Source organism: Notechis scutatus, chromosome 4 (assembly GCF_049901735.1).
Source record: "Notechis scutatus isolate UNSWTSFEM ecotype Mainland chromosome 4, rNotScu1.2, whole genome shotgun sequence".
NCBI classification, from domain to species: domain Eukaryota; kingdom Metazoa; phylum Chordata; class Lepidosauria; order Squamata; family Elapidae; genus Notechis; species Notechis scutatus.
The window spans coordinates 55,024,641-55,045,785 of NC_142012.1; the positions used below are offsets into that span (position 1 = coordinate 55,024,641).

General features: G+C 42.5%; 1 protein-coding gene across 3 annotated transcripts in view; it reads left to right on the forward strand.

The window, feature by feature from the left end:
* Nucleotides 1-21,145, forward strand: part of ARAP2 (ArfGAP with RhoGAP domain, ankyrin repeat and PH domain 2) — a 135,443-nt gene that overhangs the window by 43,055 nt on the left and 71,243 nt on the right. For all 3 annotated transcript variants that reach the window (XM_087965848.1, XM_087965846.1, XM_087965847.1), the window contains exons 5-10: nucleotides 337-410; nucleotides 4,942-5,289; nucleotides 6,596-6,665; nucleotides 8,122-8,242; nucleotides 9,495-9,673; nucleotides 20,126-20,241. In XM_087965848.1, the coding sequence (XP_087821974.1) occupies nucleotides 337-410; nucleotides 4,942-5,289; nucleotides 6,596-6,665; nucleotides 8,122-8,242; nucleotides 9,495-9,673; nucleotides 20,126-20,241 (908 nt within the window). The remainder of the gene's footprint in view (nucleotides 1-336; nucleotides 411-4,941; nucleotides 5,290-6,595; nucleotides 6,666-8,121; nucleotides 8,243-9,494; nucleotides 9,674-20,125; nucleotides 20,242-21,145) is intronic.

Genomic DNA, 21,145 nt, shown 5'->3' on the forward strand with positions numbered 1-21,145 from the left:
GTGTGTTGGATATGTTCGCCACCTTACACTATTTGTAAGAATAATAAAGGTGGGATAAAAATAGTCAAATAAATAAAAAGAAATAAGGAAACTTGCTCTGATCTGTTAATCTACTTGCTTAGATGTTTACTTTGCAGAGAATACAAATGTCAGCACACATACAAATGTCAATTATTTCTTGGATGGCTCATTACCAATAAAAGATATATCAATAAGGCTTGTTTTATAAGAGGTGGGAATAATGAGTAGATGTAATACCATAATCAAAAGACTGGGACAAATGCCTTACATTTGTCTAGCTCTCTATTTGTTCACTCGTTGAATTTATTCTTCCAGGAAACCTACAGCAAGGAACCTTCAGACGTGTTAGAAGAGTATAAAGAGAAGAAAAGAGCGTCTAGCAGAAAAAGGTATTGGATTAAAAACGCAGAAAAAAATCCAAATCTATTTTGGATTCATTTGTTACACATTAGTGTGCATCAAAAGTGTACATCGGTCTTATTATTAGTTTTAACCCTAGCATTCACAGATGATGTAAAGCAGGGTTTATACACCTACCTGGAAGATTTGATCTGGATTGAGATTCATTGCTTTAGAAGGCTGGTTAAATCCTCTTTTAAAAAAAAAAAAAAGTTTGGTAGGTGCCCTTGATCGATCTGGATGACAATTGTAGGAAAAGTTGCTTTTGAAAGATAACGGCTACCAAATGTCAGATATATACTGTAGAGCAGGGGGGTGTGTGTGTGTGTGTCAAACTGGACCTCTTCTTCTTTGTGCCAATCCCTGAGATATTGGAAAACTGCTATCATGCCCCCACCCCGACCTTCTTTCCATTAAACTAGATGTACCCAATTTCACCAACCCTTCTTGTTTTAGCCTCCAGTCTTAATCATCTTTGTTGCTCTTCCTTGCGCTCTTTCTAGCATTTCAGCATCTTTTTTTTTTAACATTTTCAAGACTTTGCTAAATAGGAACAAAATCATCTTCTGCATGGCTGGCAGGATGTTGTTTTCTTCTTCTAGAAGAAGAAGCATCTGGTAGGAAGGAACGAATAAGACCAGGATCTTCTTTTGATATGTTTGGGTTAGGGGAGGTGTGTTTACATTTTTATACCAAGTTAAAGAAAAGAAGCAGCAGGATGCATGATGCTAATTCAATTTCCTCCATGTGCTGAAATAATAATATGTCTTTGTTAGCTTCTTGGGTTCTTTTGAGCTCACTTCTCTTCCTGTGGACAGAAATCGGGCTAAGTAACATCGTCAATTTCTTATCCAGGTAATGAAACATCTTCAGATTATTTCAAGGAATGCTAAGAACTCAACAGTTCAACCCTGAACTGCGTCTTGGGGACAAAACATTTGATAAGATACTTGGGTGAAGCAAACAGACTTATAGAATTTTGGAAGATAGCTTGGATGTCTCTGTAGACTTAAAGTCAAGGATTCCACTGTTTTACTTCCATCATTGATTTTCTCCAGCTGGCTAAGGCCAGGTATTTCAAAGAAAATCCATAACATCTGAAATGAGACTTTGATTTTGGTTAGCCACTAGGGAGTAGTTTTCTTACAAAGTCATGGCAATGCAGGGCTTTCAAAGAAGATTAATTGGAGCAGAGATGATAGAGTCAAAATTTGATCTTTAATGAACTCAGGGGACAATTCTTAGAAATTTGGACCGAGCCATATGGCCACAGATCTGGATCACAGGTTAATAGGGTCAGGAAATATTTTCTCTGATTCCCACTTTCCTTTTTCCCTACTCTTTTGAGCTGTGTGTGGTGAAGCAAGGCTAAATTGGTCCAAGACACCCAGCCTTAATAAGTGGTCCAGATAAAAATTGTGCAGCTGAAAGATCAGCTCAATGGATCTCTGCTGGCTATATATTTCTCCGGAATCACTTCCTGTAATGGGGACACTTGCTTCCCCTGTGTAAATCAACACAATGAAAAGTAGAAAAAAGGGAATCGTTCATTTGTCCCGATATATTTCATTTCCTTTTAAATAAAAGATGGTGCGGAAAGTTCATAGGTATAAAAGAGGTATAGGTATAAGTTCATAGGTATAAAATTTACTAGGTATAAAATTTACTAGGGGTGACATGATAGCAGTGTCCCAATATCGCAGGGGCTGCCCCAAAGAAGAGGGAGTCAAACTATTCTCCAAAGTACCTGAAGGCAGGACAAGAAGCAAAGGGGGAAACTCATCAAGGAGAGAAGCAACTTAGAACTAAGGAGGAATTTCCTGACAGAACAATTAATCAGTGGAACAACTTGCCTCCAGAAGTTGTGAATGCTCCAACGCTGGAATTTTTAAAAGATGTTGTACAACCATTTGTCTGAAGTGGTGTAGGGTTTCCTGCCTAAGCAGGGGGTTGGACTAGAAGACCTCCAAGGTCCCTTCCAACTATTCTATTCTATTCTATTCTATTCTATTCTATTCTATTCTATTCTTCATTCTTCATTCTTCATTCTTCATTCTTCATTGTTCTGTTCTCTTCTCTTTTATTCCTTCCCATCCCATCCCATCCCATCCCATCCCTTATTCTATTCTATTCTATTCTATTCTATTCTATTCTATTCTATTCTATTCTATTCTATTCTATTCTATTCTATTCTATTCTATTCCATTCCATTCCATTCCATTCTTCATTGTTCTGTTTTGTTCTCTCCTGTCCTGTCCTCTCCTCTCCTTTCCTGTCCTCTCCTCTCCTCTTCTAAATCTGTGTTAGAAGGGACAGATGCTGTATTGATTAAGCCATTTGAGCAGACCAAATATATGCAACTGATATGAGAAGACAAATAGACGATAACTTTTGTAAAAACAGGAAGTGATGAAACGGGCCTAGTTTTTGGCCTGCAAAGCCTGCAGAAGCCTTCCTCAAGTCTCTGGGAGGCCAAAAAAGGCTGCAAACTGGCCGAAAATCAGCTGTGAGGCATGCCAAGTGAGATAAGTTTGCCTGCAGCTCGCATGCCAGCACAAATAGCTCTGCGTGCCACCTGTGGCACGTGTGCCATAGGTTCGCCATCACGGCTCTAGCCAAACTCCAAAATGATTTAAATGGGGTTAAGTGTCAGAATCCTGACAGCTAGCTGACTCTGAGACACATAATTCATCGTCACCCTTGACCCTGTTTTTCCCTCCACCCCCTGGGTGTATCGTAATTCATATTCTCCAATGGGACACATCCATAGCCAAGAGTTATACTCTCCAGTTAGAATTTTTGTGAGGCAGAAAGCTTATGGAATGCAAGCTGCTCACTGCTTCCCTCTCCCTTTCTGTTGACAACTCTAAAAGACCACAGAAGTATTTTATGAGTTGACACCAAGGGTTGCTTGTCATTGACTAGCTAATCCTAAGAATGGTGGGTTTGGCTGGAAGATAGAAAAGCAACCTGTTTTGTTTATAAATATTTTTTTTATAGTTTTTGTATCACAAATTCCATTTCTATATGGAACCATGTGTTTTCCAGGTGCCCAAAATATTAGAATATAAACATCATATAATCATTATAATCATGTACATACAAACATAATATATCAATCATTGTTAGAAAGTATACTATCTTCCATATTGACTTCAGTTATATCGCCATCAAAATATTTACTAATCAGTTTTTCTTTCTCATGGAGTCCATATTTCACATAAATCCACTCATCTAACCCCTGTATCTATCAACTAGCTATTTGTAGAAAAGTTCCCATATTCTGAATGTTCTTTTTCTTTAATTTTTAGAGTTAACCTATCTATTTCTTCACATTCCAGGTTTTTTTAATTATGTTATCATCTGTAGGGGTTTCTTCATTTTTCCAGTATTGCGTGTATGCCATCCTGGCTGCTGTTAGAATATGTAAAACTAGCTCAATATCCGTGCTTCGTTATGAAACTATGTGGTCGGGATTAGTTTTTGCGGAGGAAAATAGAGAAAAAAGAATTCTGCCTCTGCCTACCAGCATCCACCAGTATTCATCTGGCTAGCGTCCTGTCAGTGTGAGAGAGAGTTGAGGGCTGTTTGGAAACTGAAACAGTATTTGCTGTGTGACAGCAAGGAACCTGGGCATGGCTTAGTTCAACTGTTCTGTACTAAAGGTGCTTGGTGCTGTGAAACTGAAACTGAAACTCCTCTGCTTGTGTTTTGCATTTGGAACAGATTTCAGGTGGGGAGGGGGAGTAGAACGCCTTAGCATCAGAGCGTGTTAATAATAATAATATATGAAATACTAATGCTCTGATGGTTATTTCAAAAAATCCTTTCTTAGTGAGCACCTAGAAGCCAAGAGGAACACACGTGCCAAATTTCAAGTTTGTAGGCTTTACGGTTCTGGAGATTTTGTGATGATGCATGAGTGGTATTTTTATATATATATATATATATATATATATATATATATATATATATATATATATATATATATATATATATATATATATATATATATATATATATATATAATATATAAATATGTATTACCTTTATTATAATTTTCTGGTAGCATGCCCAATAGGAATGTCTCAGGTTTCAAGTCTATGTGTTGTTTTGTCACAAGTTCCAGCCCTATGTGAATTTTTTTCCAATATTTTTTTTTTGCTTTGGGACACACCCACCACAAACGATATTACAAACAGGGTATTTGGTTACATTTCCAACATTTAACAGATTGACTTTTATACATATTTGCTATTCTTGCAGGTGAATAGTGCCATCTGTAAAACATTTTATAGAGATTCTCTGTATATGCTGTTGACATCGTAAGCTTATAATAATTTCTATTCCATCATTTCTGCCACCTGCCCAGAAAAGCAACCTGTTTTATCAGCAGGAAAATTGCACCCTGAAATCACCAGGTGCCAGCATCTCTTTGGAGGCAAATGGGATGCTGGAAGTAACACTATGTTTTCCTCCCCTCTTTTTCTTCTTCTTCTTCTTCTTTTGTTTGTCTACTAGTAATCAACATCAGAAAAACTCTGAAAATGTAAAAGACTCTGAATTAACCTCCCAAGGTGACCAGAGTCCCCTTCCAAACAGATTTGTTGGTGAAGCCGAATCCTCTTCATTGAAAGATTGTTCTCGCTACGCTTGGAGAGGAAAATATAAACCTACAAAGGGCCTCGGAGAATTCAAAAGTGGGAGTTTGGATCTTGAAGTGAGAGAGCAGGTGTTTTTGTCCCCAGATGTTTGCGATGATGAATTAGTCCCTGGCTCCAAAGACACAATCACACCTTATGCCTGCTTTTACGCTCCGGCAGCGAAGAAGGTTAAGGAAGGTTGGCTCGATAAACTCTCGCCTCAAGGGTACGTAGCCGAAAAGCACCAATTATAATGATTATATAATTATGACGATTTTACAGGGTGTAGAGAGCCAGTTTGGTCTACGGGTTGAGGCGCCAGGCTAGAAACTGGGAGGCGGTGAGTTCTAGCACCACCTTAGGTAGGAAAGCAGATTGGGTGATTTTGAGTCACTCACCGGGAATGGGTGAATTCTAGTCCTGCCTCAGGCATGAAAGCTGACTAGTTCACTTTGGATCAATCACCAGGAGACAGTGAATTCTAGTACTGCCCCAGGCATGATAGGATCTAGGTAACTTTGTGTCAATCACCAGGAGAGGGTGAGTTCTAGTACCACCTCAAGTATGAAACCTAGCTAATTCCCTTTGGGTCAATCACCAGGAGACAGTGAATTCTAGTACTGCCCCAGGCATGACAGGAGCTAGGTAACTTTGTGTCAATCACCAGGAGATGGTGAGTTCTAGTACCGCCTCAAGTATGAAACCTAGCTAATTCCCTTTGGGTCAATCACCAGGAGACAGTGAATTCTAGTACTGCCCTTAGGCATGAAAGCAGATGGATGACTTTGGGTCAATGACCAGGAGATGGTGAGTTGTAGTCCTGCCTTAGTTCTGAAAGCCAGCTGGCGACCTTGGGCCAGTTAACTCTCTCTCGGCCCGACTTACCTCACAGGGTTGTTGTGGTAGGGAAAACAGGAGAAAGAAGTATGTGGTATATGTTGAGTTGTTTATAAAACAAATAAAGGATGGATATAAATAAAGACTGTAAGTAAGTAAATAAAAATAAAAGGCAACTGATTCCTCAGAGAGCTTCCTTTTGTGTCATGAAAGGCCCATTTCATGACAAGTGAATTCAGAGATGAATGCATGATGTTGCAAACCCTTTATGGTGAGGGTTGATGAACGAGAAGAACTCTTGCGCTATTTTTGCCTTCTGTAGACTTTACTGATTAGACGGAACAGGAAATTTGTCTAGCATATCTCCTTTTTCTCTTCTTCCTTCATCTCCTCTATCTCCTCCTTTTCTTCTTCCTTTCTTCCTCCTCCTCTTCTTTCTCCTTCTCCTCTTCCTCCTCCTCCTCCTCTTCTTCTTCGTCCTCCTTCTCCTCCTCTTCCTCCTTCTCTTCCTCTCTTCCTCCCTCCTCTTCTTCCTCCTTTTCTTCTCTTCCTCCTCCTTTTTTCCTTCCCCTTCCTCCTTCTCTTCCTCCTCTTTCTTCCTCTTCCTTCTCCTTCCTACTCCTCCTCCTCCCCTTTTCTTCCTCCTCCTCTCTTCCTCCTTTTTTCAAATTGCTTTTGACTTTCTTCCCATGTAGGAAGCGTGTGTTTCAGAAACGCTGGGTGAAGTTTGATGGTGAAAGCATGGCTTATTATAATAATGACAAGGTAAGTCTGTTGCGTTAAATAATACATATTCCACTCTGAGCAAATTATTAGTCTGGATGTAGCCGTAGACAACTGCTTAAACATAGATTCTGGGTAGCAGGGTCACTCATGGTCTGATCCTTATTCTCCATGAAGGTACAAGGCAAGTTATTAGATGTAGGAAGTAAGGAGATATGCAGGGATCATTCCTTGATGGAAATATGCAGGGATCATTCCTTAGCAAAAGCATTTTTAATTCCACCACAAAACAACATTCAGAAGTGGCTCAGGCAAATCCTTCCCTAATTCACTGCAGTATAAGAAGGAGAAGATAGAACACCATAAGACTTTCCAAAGTCTGTTATTACCGCCAATTTCAATAAAAATAGTTTTAGGCTTCCCATGAAGCTGATTTTCTTCCCTTCCCTTCCCTTCCCTTCCCTTCCCTTCCCTCCCTTTTTCTAAGAATGGAGGATTTGGGAGCTGGTAAAAGGAAGAGGAAAAGGAATGGGGACACAGTGGCTCAGTGGCTAAGATGCTGACCTTGTCGATCAGAAAGGTCAGCAGTTCGGAGGTTCGAATCCCTAGCACTGCATCATGGAGTGAGCTCCCGTTCCTTCTCCCAGCTTTTACCAACCCAGCAGTTCGAAAGCAGGTAAAAAATGCAAGTAGAAAAATAGGGGCCACCTTCGGTGGGAAGGGAACAGTGTTCTGTGCGCTTTTGGCATTTAGTCCTGCCGGCCACATCACCACAGAGGCATCTTCAGACAGCACTGGCTCTTCGGCTTTGTAACGGAGATGAGCACCGCCCCCTAAAGCCAGAAACGACTAGTACATATGTGCAAGGGGAACCTTTACCTTTAAAAGGAAGAGATCGTGGATTTCAAAAAAATCTTGTAAGTAGACAGTGACTGCAGTTCCAGATCTAGTCAGCAGATGCCTGTAGATGCCAGGATATAATTTCTGGATGAAAAAAAACAGCTATGAATTTTGCAACAGAGTCAGATCATTCTGGTGAAATGGAGTGACGCTTCCTCTGTGGCAATACGATTGAATGTAAGCAGGCATGGATTTAACCACAAGAAATATGGCAGTCAAACCGACCAGGGTTTTTGTGTAACTGTACAAAAAAAATGCACGGGAAATAAAACACTCTTTGTGGTAGGAATCTTTGGACCATGTGTCTTGGTTTCTTTTTCTGTTGCATGGGATATATAGTTAGTCCTCGACTTATTATCTAGTGACCTTCCAAAGTTACAACATCACTGAAAAAGCAAGTTATGGCCATTAAGCTCTGCTTGCAAAAAAAAATAATAATATGAAGGCCAGTTATCATTTTTGACAGGAAAAAAATAAATCTTCTTTTTGGTCAATCAAGCTTTTGGAACAGAAACGGAAGTTGTGGTCGCTTGGCTAGGAATGGGTAGTTTGCCTTTTGGTGAAGAGACATCATGCTTTTCTTTTGCTTTTGACATAGGACATCTACTCCAAGGGCATCATTCTTCTGTCTGCGATAGCTACAGTCCGGATGCACAGAGACAACAAGTTTGAAGTGGTGACAGCACACCGAATATTTGTCTTCAGGGCTGAGAAGGAAGGTGAGCCTCATTTCCAAGGGTTCCTTTATGGGCTGCAGAGAATTTGATTCTCTTTCACATCAGGGGCGCCAAATCTTGACAATTCCCGGAACAGGAAAAGCAGAAACTTCTAGAATGATAGCATGGGATTGAAATCTTCCATAAGATGAATAAATAAGGAGAATTGTATACATTGGTTCCCTTAGTAAAGGGGTCAGTATTTTCTTTCTTCTGTAAATCTGACAGTTCTTCCTAAACACAAAGCACAAAGGCCAAGATTGTATGGTATTTGTAATGTTATGAAGGAGATCCAGTCAATATTTCATGCGATGTTCTCTCCATCACTTTGGCTACTCCCCTTAAGAAATTAAAAATTGAATAGTCCTCTCTGAGCATCATCTGTCTCCAGTCTACAATACAGTCCTTTCAGCAGTTGCAAGAAGGTTCCACGCACCCAGTTGCATTACTCAGGTGACGCAGAGGGCAGGGATGAACCTCCAAGTGATCTCAGTGACTCTCTAAAAGAGCGTAAATGACCAGCTGTCCGCAAGGAATATAAATCCTTCCTTCCCCACCATCCAGTCAGAGCTGAAGAAGCTTCTAGGGTGAGAAGTCTTCAAAGAATAGCAAGGAAGTCCAGTTGCCTTTTGAGAAAGGATGGAAGGATTTATATTCCTTGCAAACAGCTGGTCATTTGCATCCTTTTAGCAAGTCATTGAGGCCACTTGGGGGTTTATCTATCTTCTGATGAGCAATGTCCCTGGGGAAGCCAGATTCATTTAACAACTTTCTTACTAACTTAACAACTACAGTCATTCAGTTCATGAGTGTGGCAAGAAAAGTTGTTAGAAACGGGGCAACATTTACTTAACACACACAATGAAACCACCAGATTCACTTAACAAGCGTGTTTCTCCACTTTAACAACCTCAGTGTTTCACTTAACAATGGTTGCAGTCTCCCGGGGATCACGTGATCCCCTTTTATGATCTTCTGACAAACAAAAACAATGAGGGGAAGCCAAGTTCACTTATCAACTGGGTTACTAACGGATCTACTACGGCGAGTCGTTTAACAAGTATGCAGAAGAACAATGTCGTACAATGGGGGCCAAGCTCCCTTGACAACTGTCTCACTTAGGAACGGAACTGTTGGGGTCAAATGGGGTCATAGGTCAAGGACACCCTGTATTTCAAGAAGTGTGAAGGGTGTATGGGTGGCAGCCTGCATGGATGTGTAGCACTGTGTCATTTTTTTGTGCACTTATTTTTAGAGGAACGGAACAACTGGGTAACTATGCTTTTCACTGCTCTCCGGTCCCTCCCGGCAATTTCCCGAGCACGGACAGCAGTTCCTCCAGAAAAAAGCGGCTATCTGGAATTGAAAGGCTATAAAACCAAAATCTTCACCCTGCTGCAAGGGAACAGCGTGTGGATTTGCAAGAACAACCAGGTATGCCTGCAATTTTCTTTCTTTCTTTTTCTTTCTTTTTCCCCCTGATGGCCCAAAATCCAAAGTGAGGTTAGTAAGGTCGCTGAGAAAAATTACGAAGCTTGGACTGATTCTATGGTGGGGCTGCAACTGGTTTAACAACCGGTTCTGCGAGCGCACGCTTCACGCGTGCAGGAGCATTCAGTAAATACCCATTGGTACCTCTCCAGGTCACCTTCTAACTTTGCCCGGTAAGTAGAACAGCTGAGGTGCGGTAATCGACATTGCTGCATGAATCAGCTGAGCTGCAAAAGAAGGAAATGTAAGACAGGATTGGGCAGGGGTGGGTGGGCAGGGCCAACTGATCGTCGTTTGTACCAGTTCACTGGAACCGGTGTCAGTTTTGGAAGCCATATTGAGGTCAGATGCTCCCACACTGCCACATCTGAGCCTGAGTAAGTGGAAGGGGGGAGTATATCTAGTTAGACATAATAACATTCTTTTTCTGATTCAAGGTCACAGTGAGAGGAAGTCTTAACTTGGGACGGATGGTGATTGGGCCATGTGATGTGATGATGGGTGCAGGGGATGGATTTTGTAGTTTTTTACTTATTGTAAGGAAGCCCGTAACTTTCAGATTCGGGATTCCCCAGTTGTGCCAGTTACTATCCAAATAAAAAGGAACCTTTGAGAAGATGTCTGTCTCGGAGTTATTGGGCAGAATGGAGGGTTGCTGGAATGCTGACAACCGGTCCAAACTGGCAGCAGCCCACCACTGGACTGATTGTGTATTTACAAAATGGTCTCATGCTCTCCAATTAGATTTTTTTGGGGCAGAAGCTTTAGCCATCTAATCAGTCTTTGAAGAAAATATGAATGGAATGTACTTTTGATTCCACACTGTTGCCTGCTCTTTGAAACTTCGCCCTTCCTTCTTTCTGTTTTCAGCTATAAAACATGTATACAAAATGTTTTATGAGTTGATATTGGCACTTGGAGAAGCTGAACGTTGGCAACACGGATCGTGCACTGTTTAGTTTGGTGGCAGCAATCCCTCTGATAGATAATCCTTGACTTACAACAGTTGGTATCAATGCCTCCGTACAGATAGTCCTCAACTCACAACAACTTGCTTAGTGGTTATTCAAAGTTACAACGGCACTGAAAAACGTAACTTATGACCATTTTTCACACTTAAGACAGTTGCAGCATCCCCATGGTCATGTGATCCAAATTCAGACGCTTGGCAACGGACTCATATTTATGACGGTTGCAGTGTCCAGGGGTCACGTGATCCCCTTTTGTGACAGTCAAAGTCAATGGGGGAAACCAAATTCATAACAACCCTGTTGCTAACTTATCAACTGCAGTGATTCACAATGGTGGCAAGAAAGGCCGTATAGTGGAGCAAAGCTCACTTAACAAATGTCTCACTTAGCAAAAGAAATTGTGTGCTTCATTATGCTCGTAAGTTGAGGACTACCCGTACAGAGATAGGTTCAAAAACAGTGTGTGGGGGGGGGAGTTTTTCTAGTGGTTAAGGCACTAGATGGTTAAGGGGGTGCTCACAGACATCCTGCCATAAAAAGAAGAAAAGGGAGAGGGTAAAAGAGGGAAAGATGAAAGGGCAATAAAGCTTAATAAATAATAGCATAAAAGCAATACAAGCATAATAAAACAAACTGCATCACTGTTTGGTTTGGTGGCAGCAGAGCCTCAGATAGAAAGGCCATACAGAAAGTGGTGAGGACAGTGGAGAAGATCATAGGAAGCTCACTTCCCATTATTCAGGATGCTGCTTATAAGCGCTATTTGCTTAGAACATGAAGCTTCGTTGGAGACCCCATACACTCACTTCATGGTCTGTTTCTGTTGCTCACCTCTGGGAGGAGGTTTTGAAGTGTTTCTAGCTGGACTTCCAGATTCTGTAACAGCTTTGTTCCTTATGCTATCCATCTGGTAAACTTGCAAGATTTGTTTCTCTCACCATGTACATTTAATACATCTGAACTAGACTGTGATGTTTCTCTGTGTCATATGTTTGTGTGTCTATGTGGGTGCCTGGTTGGGGTGTGTTTGAGAATTATCAGAGAAGCCATAGAGATTGAAAAAAGACCTGAAAGCATGAATAGAAGAGATGATTCCACCAGACTGTCAATCATTTGGAAGCCTGCACTCACAAACAAAAAAATCTCCACACCACTAGCCAGGCAAACACCTGGGCACAAACAGATCCCCCCTGATATCTCCAGCTCAAACACACCCCAACCAGGCACCCAGATGAAACCTAGCTTCCTAACAAATGATAGCCATCCATTTACTCAGAGCCAAGCTGCACTAAAAGCCTCCAATACAGGAACACAATGTTGCCAACCAACCAAGACACAAAAAAAGCCACAAAACAGACAGAAGATATTAGAAACACCAATCAAGCAGAACACAGCAAACTCCAAGACCAATAAACACAGACCAAGACTCCCAACCAATCAGGATGAAGAAAAAACCATTCTGGCACAGCAGCAGGCTAGCCCCAAATTTAAAACTGAAACAACTGTAAAAGTCTGACTCACAGACGAACACAATACAGAAGCCTGATGATGGCAGATGAGATTCTGCCTAAACGTTGCTACAACTTGAAAAGCACAACTACAGTGACGTGGGAAAATATCCGAACAAAGCTGAATACCATACACACACACACACACACACACACACACACACACACACACACACACACTGACTTGTAGCAACAGGATATCACTTTTATGTTTCTCAATTTAACTTCTGACATCAATATATTTTCAGTGAGAATTACTAGAGCTGCTTCTCGGAGAGATAAAAAAGTTATCTCCAAAACAGTTAACATGTATAGGCACGCCTTCTTCTCCTTAGAACAAAGGAATGTGAGAAAAGAAAACAAGACTTTTTCTTTTTAACTGCCTTGATTTGTCTATGTAGAGCCTAGACTTGCAGTTTGACTTCAGGTGTGTTTGAACAATGTTCAGGTTTGGGTTTCTTTGGTTCTTTTGGTATTCGATGATATTTGCCACCCACAAATTGGAAGTTGGACTGCCCTACAAAAGCAAGGGAGGGAGGAGTGGGGAGGAAGGAGGGAAAGAGTCTGGAAGGAAGGTATCAGCGTTCCAGAGAAAATCCATTCCTGTCAGTAACTCCAAGACACACGCCGTCTCAAAGTACTTTTATTAGAACAGTACCTGGCACATACTGGGGAAATCCGGAACTAAATCTCCCCATCTTCCCCACAAAGTCCCAAGCTACAACCCATCCCATTTTCCTTCATCACCAGATCACATGCACCAATCCCAAAGTAAGTTCTAATTCTTTCTGTGCCACACTCTGTAACCTTGAATTATCAATATATTTTGTCCACTAAGAGGTACTCAATTAACATTACCCCCTGCCACTTTCTTCAACTATGTGGCAGTGATGAATTCCATAGCTGACAGAAGGAGGGAAGGAGTCTGGAAGGAAGGAAGGAAGGAAGGAAGGAAGGAAGGAAGGAAGGAAGGAAGGAAGGAAGGAAGGAAGGAAGGAAGGAAGGAAGGAAGGAAGGAGTGAATCAGTAAGGAAGGAATCTAGCTATATGAATCAAAGGAAAGAAGGAAGGAAGGAATTAGTTATATAAAAGGAAGGAAAGAAAGAAGGAGTGAATTAATAAGGAAGGAATCTAGCTATATGAATTGAAGGGAAGAAGGAAGGAAGGAAGGGATCTAGCTATATGAATTGAAGGGAAGATGGAAGGAAGGAAGGGATCTAGCTATATGAATCAAAGGAAAGAAAGAAGGAAGGAACGACGAGGAAGGAAGGAATCTAGCCATATGGGACGAAGGAAGGAAGGAATTAGCTATATAAAAAGAAAGAAGGAAGGAAGGAGTGAATTAGTAAGGAAGGAATCCAGGTTTATGAATGGAAGGAAAGGAGGAAGGAGGGAAGAACCTAGCGATATAAATGGAAGGGAGAGAGGGAGGGAGGGAAGGAAGGAAGGAAAGATGGAAGGAAGGAATGTGGCTATATGAATACAAGGAAGGAAGGAAGGGAGAGAGAAATGGGCAAGAAGAAAAGGACATGACATGACATTTTATGCTTGAGAGAAGCCACGGATGGCAGGTTCAAGATAGCTCTGTTATGTACAATTGAGGCACATAGTGGGAAGAGCAAAGAGCACTAGAAAAGAGAAATGAAAAAAGCTTAATCAATTACAGGAAATTGGAAGTCCTATTCAGGTGAATTCAGACCTAATTGCCTGCAATTTTTTTTAAATGGATGATTCAGAGAAGAAAGAGTTATGATGGAGACGAAAAAACTTAATAAGGCCTGAAGGAGCCACTTTGGTGACGCACATGGTTATGAGACAAATGCATTCATTTTGTTAAGAGCTAGGAACAAGTCCGCTGATGATGAATTGGGGACCGTGGAGTGGACAGATTCATGCAGGATATTCCTTCATCAAGGACGGAAGAGATGCTCACCAATTTAGGTAGCTCTTTTAATCTTAAACCAAGTTGATTTGTTGACCTTGGATGATCTCAGTAAGTTGAAGGAAGGCTGGGCCTTGTTAGAACTTGGAAAGACTTTGCACAGGAAGCCAACTACTGTAACTTGGACTGAGATGTTGCAAGGTATCTCAGATCTCTTCCTACCAAAAAGCCCCACATAGTTGTCTTCATCAAGTCACCAGGGGTTGAACCCAGTTTGAAGAACCTTCATATTCAGTGGTGGGATTCAAATTTTTTTGCTACCAGTTCTGTAAGCATGGCTAGGTGGGCGTGGCTTGGCTTGGTGGGCATGGCAGGGGAAGGATACTGTAAAATCTCCATTCCCACCCCACTTCACTAACCTGCTTTCCAGGTCCATTCTCCTGTGCAGGGCAACAAAAGAAGATCCAGGTGATCAGCTGGGACTTGGGAGGCTGAGAATAGATGGGGGCAGGGCCAGTCAGAAGTGGTATTTGCCGGTTCTCCAAACTACTCAAAATTTCTGCTACTGGTTCTCCAGAACTTGTCAGAACCTGCAGAATACCACCTCTATTCATATTGTTTTTACTTTTTCCCATATACCTTTGCACAAAGAAACACAAAAGATACTTGATGCCTTTTTTGGAGGTAGCCATGTTGACTGTTGATTTGTTCCTCTTCTTATAAAAGAGCAAAGGGAGGATGTACGATACAGAAATGGCTATATGAAGTTCTAGGATAAAATAAGATAGGATAGGATAGGATAAGTTTACTATCTATCTGAAGAGAGCTGAAGAAGCTTCTTGGATGAGAAGCGAAATGTCTTCAAAGAAAAACCAGAAAGTCCAGTTGTCTCTTGCAAAAAAGCTCTTTTGGGACAACCATGACCTGGATGACTGAGACTCTCTATAGACATTTAGCTGTACACTAGTAACAAGTTTGCTAAATGAATCTGGCTTCCCCCTGGACGTTGCTCGTCAGAAGATAGATGAACCTCCAAGTGGCCTCAGTGACTCTCTAAAAAGAATGCAAATGACCAACTGTCTGCAAGGAGTATAAATCCTTCTATTCCAGGGGTGTTAACCTCGTGTCATCACATGTCGTATCAGGACTTTTTCCCCTTTGCTAAACCAGGTGTGGGTGGGGCCAGCATGTAATGCATCTGGCCCATGGGTCATGAGTTTGACATCCCTATTCTATTCCCACCATCCAGTCAGAGCTGAAGAAGCTTCTTTGGTGAGAAGTCTTCAAAGAATAGTAAGAAGGTCCAGTTGCCTTTTGACAAAGCATCTTTGGGACAATCATAACCTGGATGACTGAGAATCTCCATAGACATTTAGCTATACTCTATAGACGTTGAGCTTGTCGATCAGAAAGGTTGGCAGTTCGGCGGTTCAAATACCTAGCGCCGCATAATGGAGTGAGCTTCCATTACTTGCCTCATCTCTTGAAGTTCTTACCACTTTTGTAATTTCTACAAAGTAACTTCGGGAAGGGACGTGGTGGCTCAGTGGCTAAGATGCTGAGCTTGTCGATCAGAAAGGTCAGCAGTTCAGTGGTTCAAATCCCTAGCGCCGCGTAACGGAGTGAGTTCCCGTTATTTGTCCCAGCTTCTGCCAACCTAGCAGTGCGAAAGCACATAAAAATGCAAGTAGGAAAATAGGGATACCTTTGGTCCCTAACAGTGTTCCGTGCAGCTTTGGCATTTAGTCATATTGGCCACATGACCACGGAGGCGTCTTCAGACAGTGCTGGCTCTTCGGCTTTGAAATGGAGATAAGCACTGCCCCCTAGAGCCAGAAATGACTAGCATGTATGTGTGAAGGGAACCTTTATCTTTACCTTTATAGAGCTGAAGAAGCTTCTTGGATGAGAAGCAAAACATCTTCAGAGAAAAACCAGAAAGCCCAATTGCCTCTTGCAAAAAACACCTTTGGGACAGCCATGACCTGGATGACTGAGAATCTCCGTAGACATTGAAATGCCCAGTGGAACTATTATCTTGGGGCTTGTCAAAATGGCAAGGCTGGATGGAAGGATTGTTTTCATGGACTTGTGATTCTATTATCTTTTCATTATTGCTGGCTGTTAAGCAAATGCCAGTCACTGATATTGACTCTTCAGACATCTGAATATAAATGAGCTGAGCCAGGGACATAATACGATCACAATTGCTGGAGTCCATTAGCTAGCAGAGTGTGAAATTCTGAATAAACCCTACTTAATTATTACAGTGTTCAGCCACGTTGAAAGCAAAACAAAGCAAAGCAAAGCAGAAAAACGCTCTCTCCCTCTTTCTCTCTCTAAAAAAGGGATATTTTTTTTAATTGCAGCTAAACTGTTATTTTCCTTCTGTGGACTCTTTGGCTGTTGGGAGGTCTTTTGGTTCCCCACTAATGAGAAATTATTTGGGATGGTCACCAAATGATTTAATCTGCATCCTTGTGAGTCTGTCTCTGTAGAGTTGCCTCTTGCTTGTTAATCTCTGCCATTTAGTTTCTGTTTGAAGCAATGGGGTTGGGGAAAACACAAGCACTTCCTTTTAAATAGCCTGGTAAATGCACAATGTTCTCTCGAAATAAAGTTAATTACAGCAGGTATGTATTCTCGGCAATGTTCAATCATAGATCTTATTATGGCTGGGACAGAAATTATCTCTATCAGCTTGGACATTATGTTCCCTTGAAATTGTACTGCCGGATACACAATTAAGAGTTTAAGAGAGTAATATTTCTATATGTGAGCTATTCTAAAAAAAACAGCAGATGTGTTTACCTTATTCCTGCGATAGATCTTACTTGCTGCCACAGAGTGTCACTGCAAACCAAAGTCTAGAAGTAGAAAAAAAAGAAGTGTGCAACTCTGTGTGTCTTATAATAAGAATTGTTTGACTTTTTAAAGCTAGTATTTGGACTACTCGGGAAGTAAAAGGACTCTGTCCATTTTTCTCTGGACTCAGAAAATAAACAAAATCAAGAACAGCTATTCCTTGACTAGAAAAAGAAGAGAAAGTTCTAAAGGTGTTGGCTAGACTGGGAAATTGAAAATACACCCTGGAAGAAGACAACGGTAACCCACCAAGCTCAACCTAAAGGCATCACTGCTTTTTATAATTGAAAAGGCCCTGTTCTCCTCCTGGTTTGGTTTTCTCAGTGTCCAAGGAGAAGGAGGAACTTTGTTGAAAAAGATTGCAAGTTCAGAACATGTAACAGAAGGAATGGCAAAAACTGGAGGGCAGAATTAAAAGAGGGATCAGCCTAGAATCTCTATGTCATCACAAGTGACTCTTTTGAATCCTGTTGACTCTTATCTAACTCTAACTAGGTGTCCGTTGAAAAGATTTCCTGTGCATAGGCAATACATCAGCTTCATTGAACCTTCCTGCCTGACAGAACATGTGTGCATTACTGCACAGGAATCTGCCTTGAAATAATACAATATGTCATGATATTTCGGAGGAACTTAGTCTTTTGACTATTAGAGAGGCTTGTAATTTATTTAGTATTCTTAAATGGATTTTTGTCTTATATGATTCATGTACATAATGTAACAGCAGTAGTTCACAAGACAAGCAAAGAGATAGATAGATAGATAGATAGATAGATAGATAGATAGATAGATAGATAGATAGATAGATAGATAGAGATAGATGAGAGATAAACGGATGGATGATAGGTAGGTACATAGATGGATGGATGATAGGTAGGTAGACAGATATAAAGATAGAGATAGAGATGATAGATGATCGAAAGATAGAGATAGAGATAAGATAGATACATAGATAGATAGATACTGTGTTTCTCACATAATAAGGCCGGGCCTTATTTTTTTTTTGACCCCGAAAAACGGCTAGGACGTCTTTTCGGGGGTGACTTAATTCTCCCCCTTGCATCCTCGGGTGGGTGGGCGGGCGGCGACAGCTTGGATATTCGGGAGACCTTCGGGTTGGGCCACCGTTGCTTTCCCTTCTCCCTTGCTGCCGCGGCGTTTGGCGCAGCCACGTGCAGCCAGTCAGGGCTCCTCCCTGCAACCGGGCCCTGAGGAGACACTAGCTTCAGGCGCTCCCGTCTTCCCTTTGCTTTTGAAGGTAAAGCGAATTATTTTACAAAGCCTCCCCTGCCCGAGAGGGCAGCCCAACCACGTGGGAGGCTAATCTCCGGGGCCTCTTCCGTTCCTCCCGACCTCCTACACTGCGCGCCTCTGACGCGCCCGCTCCCTTCAGCCCAGCGAGCTCTTCCACCTCAAAGAAAGGCCAGGCGGGCGGCTGCGGGCAGCAGCAGCGGAGTCTGAGCCGCTCGCAGCAGAAACAGCCACCACCCATAGCCGGCGGGAGAGCGAGACGAGGTTAGCGCCCGCCAGCCCGGGCGAGATTTGGGAACGAGGGGCAGGAGGAGGCACGCACACACCCGCAGCTCACTTTCCCAGGATGAGCGGAGGGTCCGGCGGGGAGGCGCTCGTTGCCCGCCAGGGCCGCGCCAGAGCCATAAGGGCTGGGCAAAGCTGGGAAAGTGAGCCGCGGGTGTGTGCGTGCCTCCTCCTGCCCCTCGTTCCCAAATCTCGCCCGGGCTGGCGGGCACTAACCTCGCTCGTTCTCCCGCGCCGGGCTACGGGTGGTGGCTGTTTCCGCTGCGAGCGGCTCAGACCCGCTGCTGCTGCCCGCAGCCACCCGCCTGGCCTTTCTTTGAGGTGGAAGAGCTCGCTGGGCTGAAGGGAGCGGCGCGTCAGAGGCGCGCAGCGTAGGGAGGTCGGGGAGGAACGGAAGAGGCCCCGGAGATTAGCCTCCCACGTGGCTGGGCTGCCCTCTCGGGCAGGGGAGGCTTTGTAAAATAATTCGCTTTACCTTCAAAGCAAAGGGAAGACGGGGCGCCTGAAGCCAAGTGTCTCCTCAGGGCTCCGGTTGCAGGGAGGAGCCCTGACTGGGCGCACGTGGCTGCACCAAACGCCGCGGCAGCAAGGGAGAAGGGGCAGCAAGGGAGAAGGGAGAAGCAACGGTGGAAGGTCTCCCGATATGAAGTGCCCCACCAACGCAGGCAGCACCATATCCGGGCATGCAACAAAAGTACTTACTAACGGCAAGCCCCCCCCTGCTCTCCCCCCCCCCATTTCACATGTTTAATATGGGGCTTAATTTGGGGGGGAGGGGGTTAATTTGATTTTATGCCAATAAAACATGGTGGGGCTTCCTATTGGTGGAGGCCGTATTGTTGGAGAAACACGATAGATAGATAGATAGATAGATAGATAGATAGATAGATAGATAGATAGATAGATAGATAGATAGATATATCTGATTCTGAAGAGGGTTAAACTTGATGGCTTCAGTGACACTTTTTAATCCTACGAAATTTATGAGATGTTAAGAGATAGGGGTTCTAAACTCGATTCACTTATGAATTTAATTGGTGGCTAAACCAAGATAAAAAGTACTTCTTGACTATAGGCGTACTGTCATTTTCTTAGGATTAGCAATAGCACTTAGACTTACATACTGCTTTACAGCGATTTACAGCCCTCTCCAAGTGGTTTACACTGTCAGCCTCTTGCCCCCAACCATCAGGGTCCTCATTTTACCAACCTTGGAAGGATGGAAGGATGAGTCAACCTTGAGCCGGTCAGGATCAAACTCCTGGCTATGGGCAGAGTTAATCTGCAATACTGCATTCTAGCTACTGCCCCACCATGGCTCTTGCTTCTCACATATTTTTGAAATCACACACACACACACACACACACACACACAAACTCTGACATCAAACTCACAGAAAAACCAATGTGTGAAATCTGCTGGGTAGATCATTAAAATTATAATCCCTAGAACGATTGAGCTAAGCAGTCTTCAATGCAGGCAAATTAAAGGAACCTTCACATGGCTCTGTATACTCTGTATACAGACACTTTTCCCATGCCGGTCTGTTTTGAAAATACATTTCATCTGATGTTTTTTTGTTTTTTTGTTTTACAAGACATGGTCCTGATGTGCTTTTCTTCTCTCCTTCAGGATTTTAAGTCTGGTTATGGCATCACAATCATACCGATGAACGTGGCTAACGTGAGGCAGATTGATCGGACCGCAAAGCAATGTTTTGAAATAATTACACCTTATCGAAGCTTCAGGTAAATCCAGCGAATGTTGGCTTTTTAAAATGTTAAGGCAGAAGTTTGGAGAACAGTGAAATAAAAAGTACTCTTACACAACATTGAGATATTCCTTGATTGACAACAGCTGATTTAGTGAGCCTTCAAACTTACTTTCAAAAAGAGACTGGGCTGCCATTTGTCAGAAATGGTGTAGGGTCTCCTGCTTGGGTGGGGGTTGGGCTAGATGACCTACAAAGTCCCTTCCAACTCTGATTATCAGTTATCTGTTTCAATGGCACTGAAAAACTGACTTATGACTATTTTTCACACTTACAAATGGGTGGGATTCTACCAGTTTGGATTGGTTCGGGCTCTGAAGATCAGTTTCTTTATTTCCTTTTGTGAGAGCACAGCTGGTTCGCACGGCAGAGCGTTTGCCGCACCTCAGCTGTTTTAGTTGCAGGGACTGCAGAAGAAGGTAAATGTGCTGACCCAGGGTAGGATACAAAATAAACACAGTCACGAAAACAGGTGAAGCCCCTTTTATTCCTTCACTTTGCTTCAAAGCTCCAAATATCCTTGACTGGAGACAAAAAATTCCCCCACAAGCAGTTACGAAAAGGAGGAAATGCCGTTTAAACTAAGTATGCCTATAAATTATAAAGAGTAAAAACAACACAATGAAGCAATTAAGGGAACCAGGCAAGATAAGGGCTTGAAGACGTCCATAGATATTGGAACACACACTGGGAAGGACGCCAAACTCAGAGAGGAACCGACAGACTAGAAATATTTTTATGCTTTGTTTCCAGCACTGGCCCATAAGCATGTCCGTCTTTTTGACCAGTTCTCACAGCTGCAGCCCATGAAGAGGATCAAGGCCCTTTCCTCCCCAATAGACCACACCATTCACATCTCTCTCTTATCCTCTCCTCCCTGC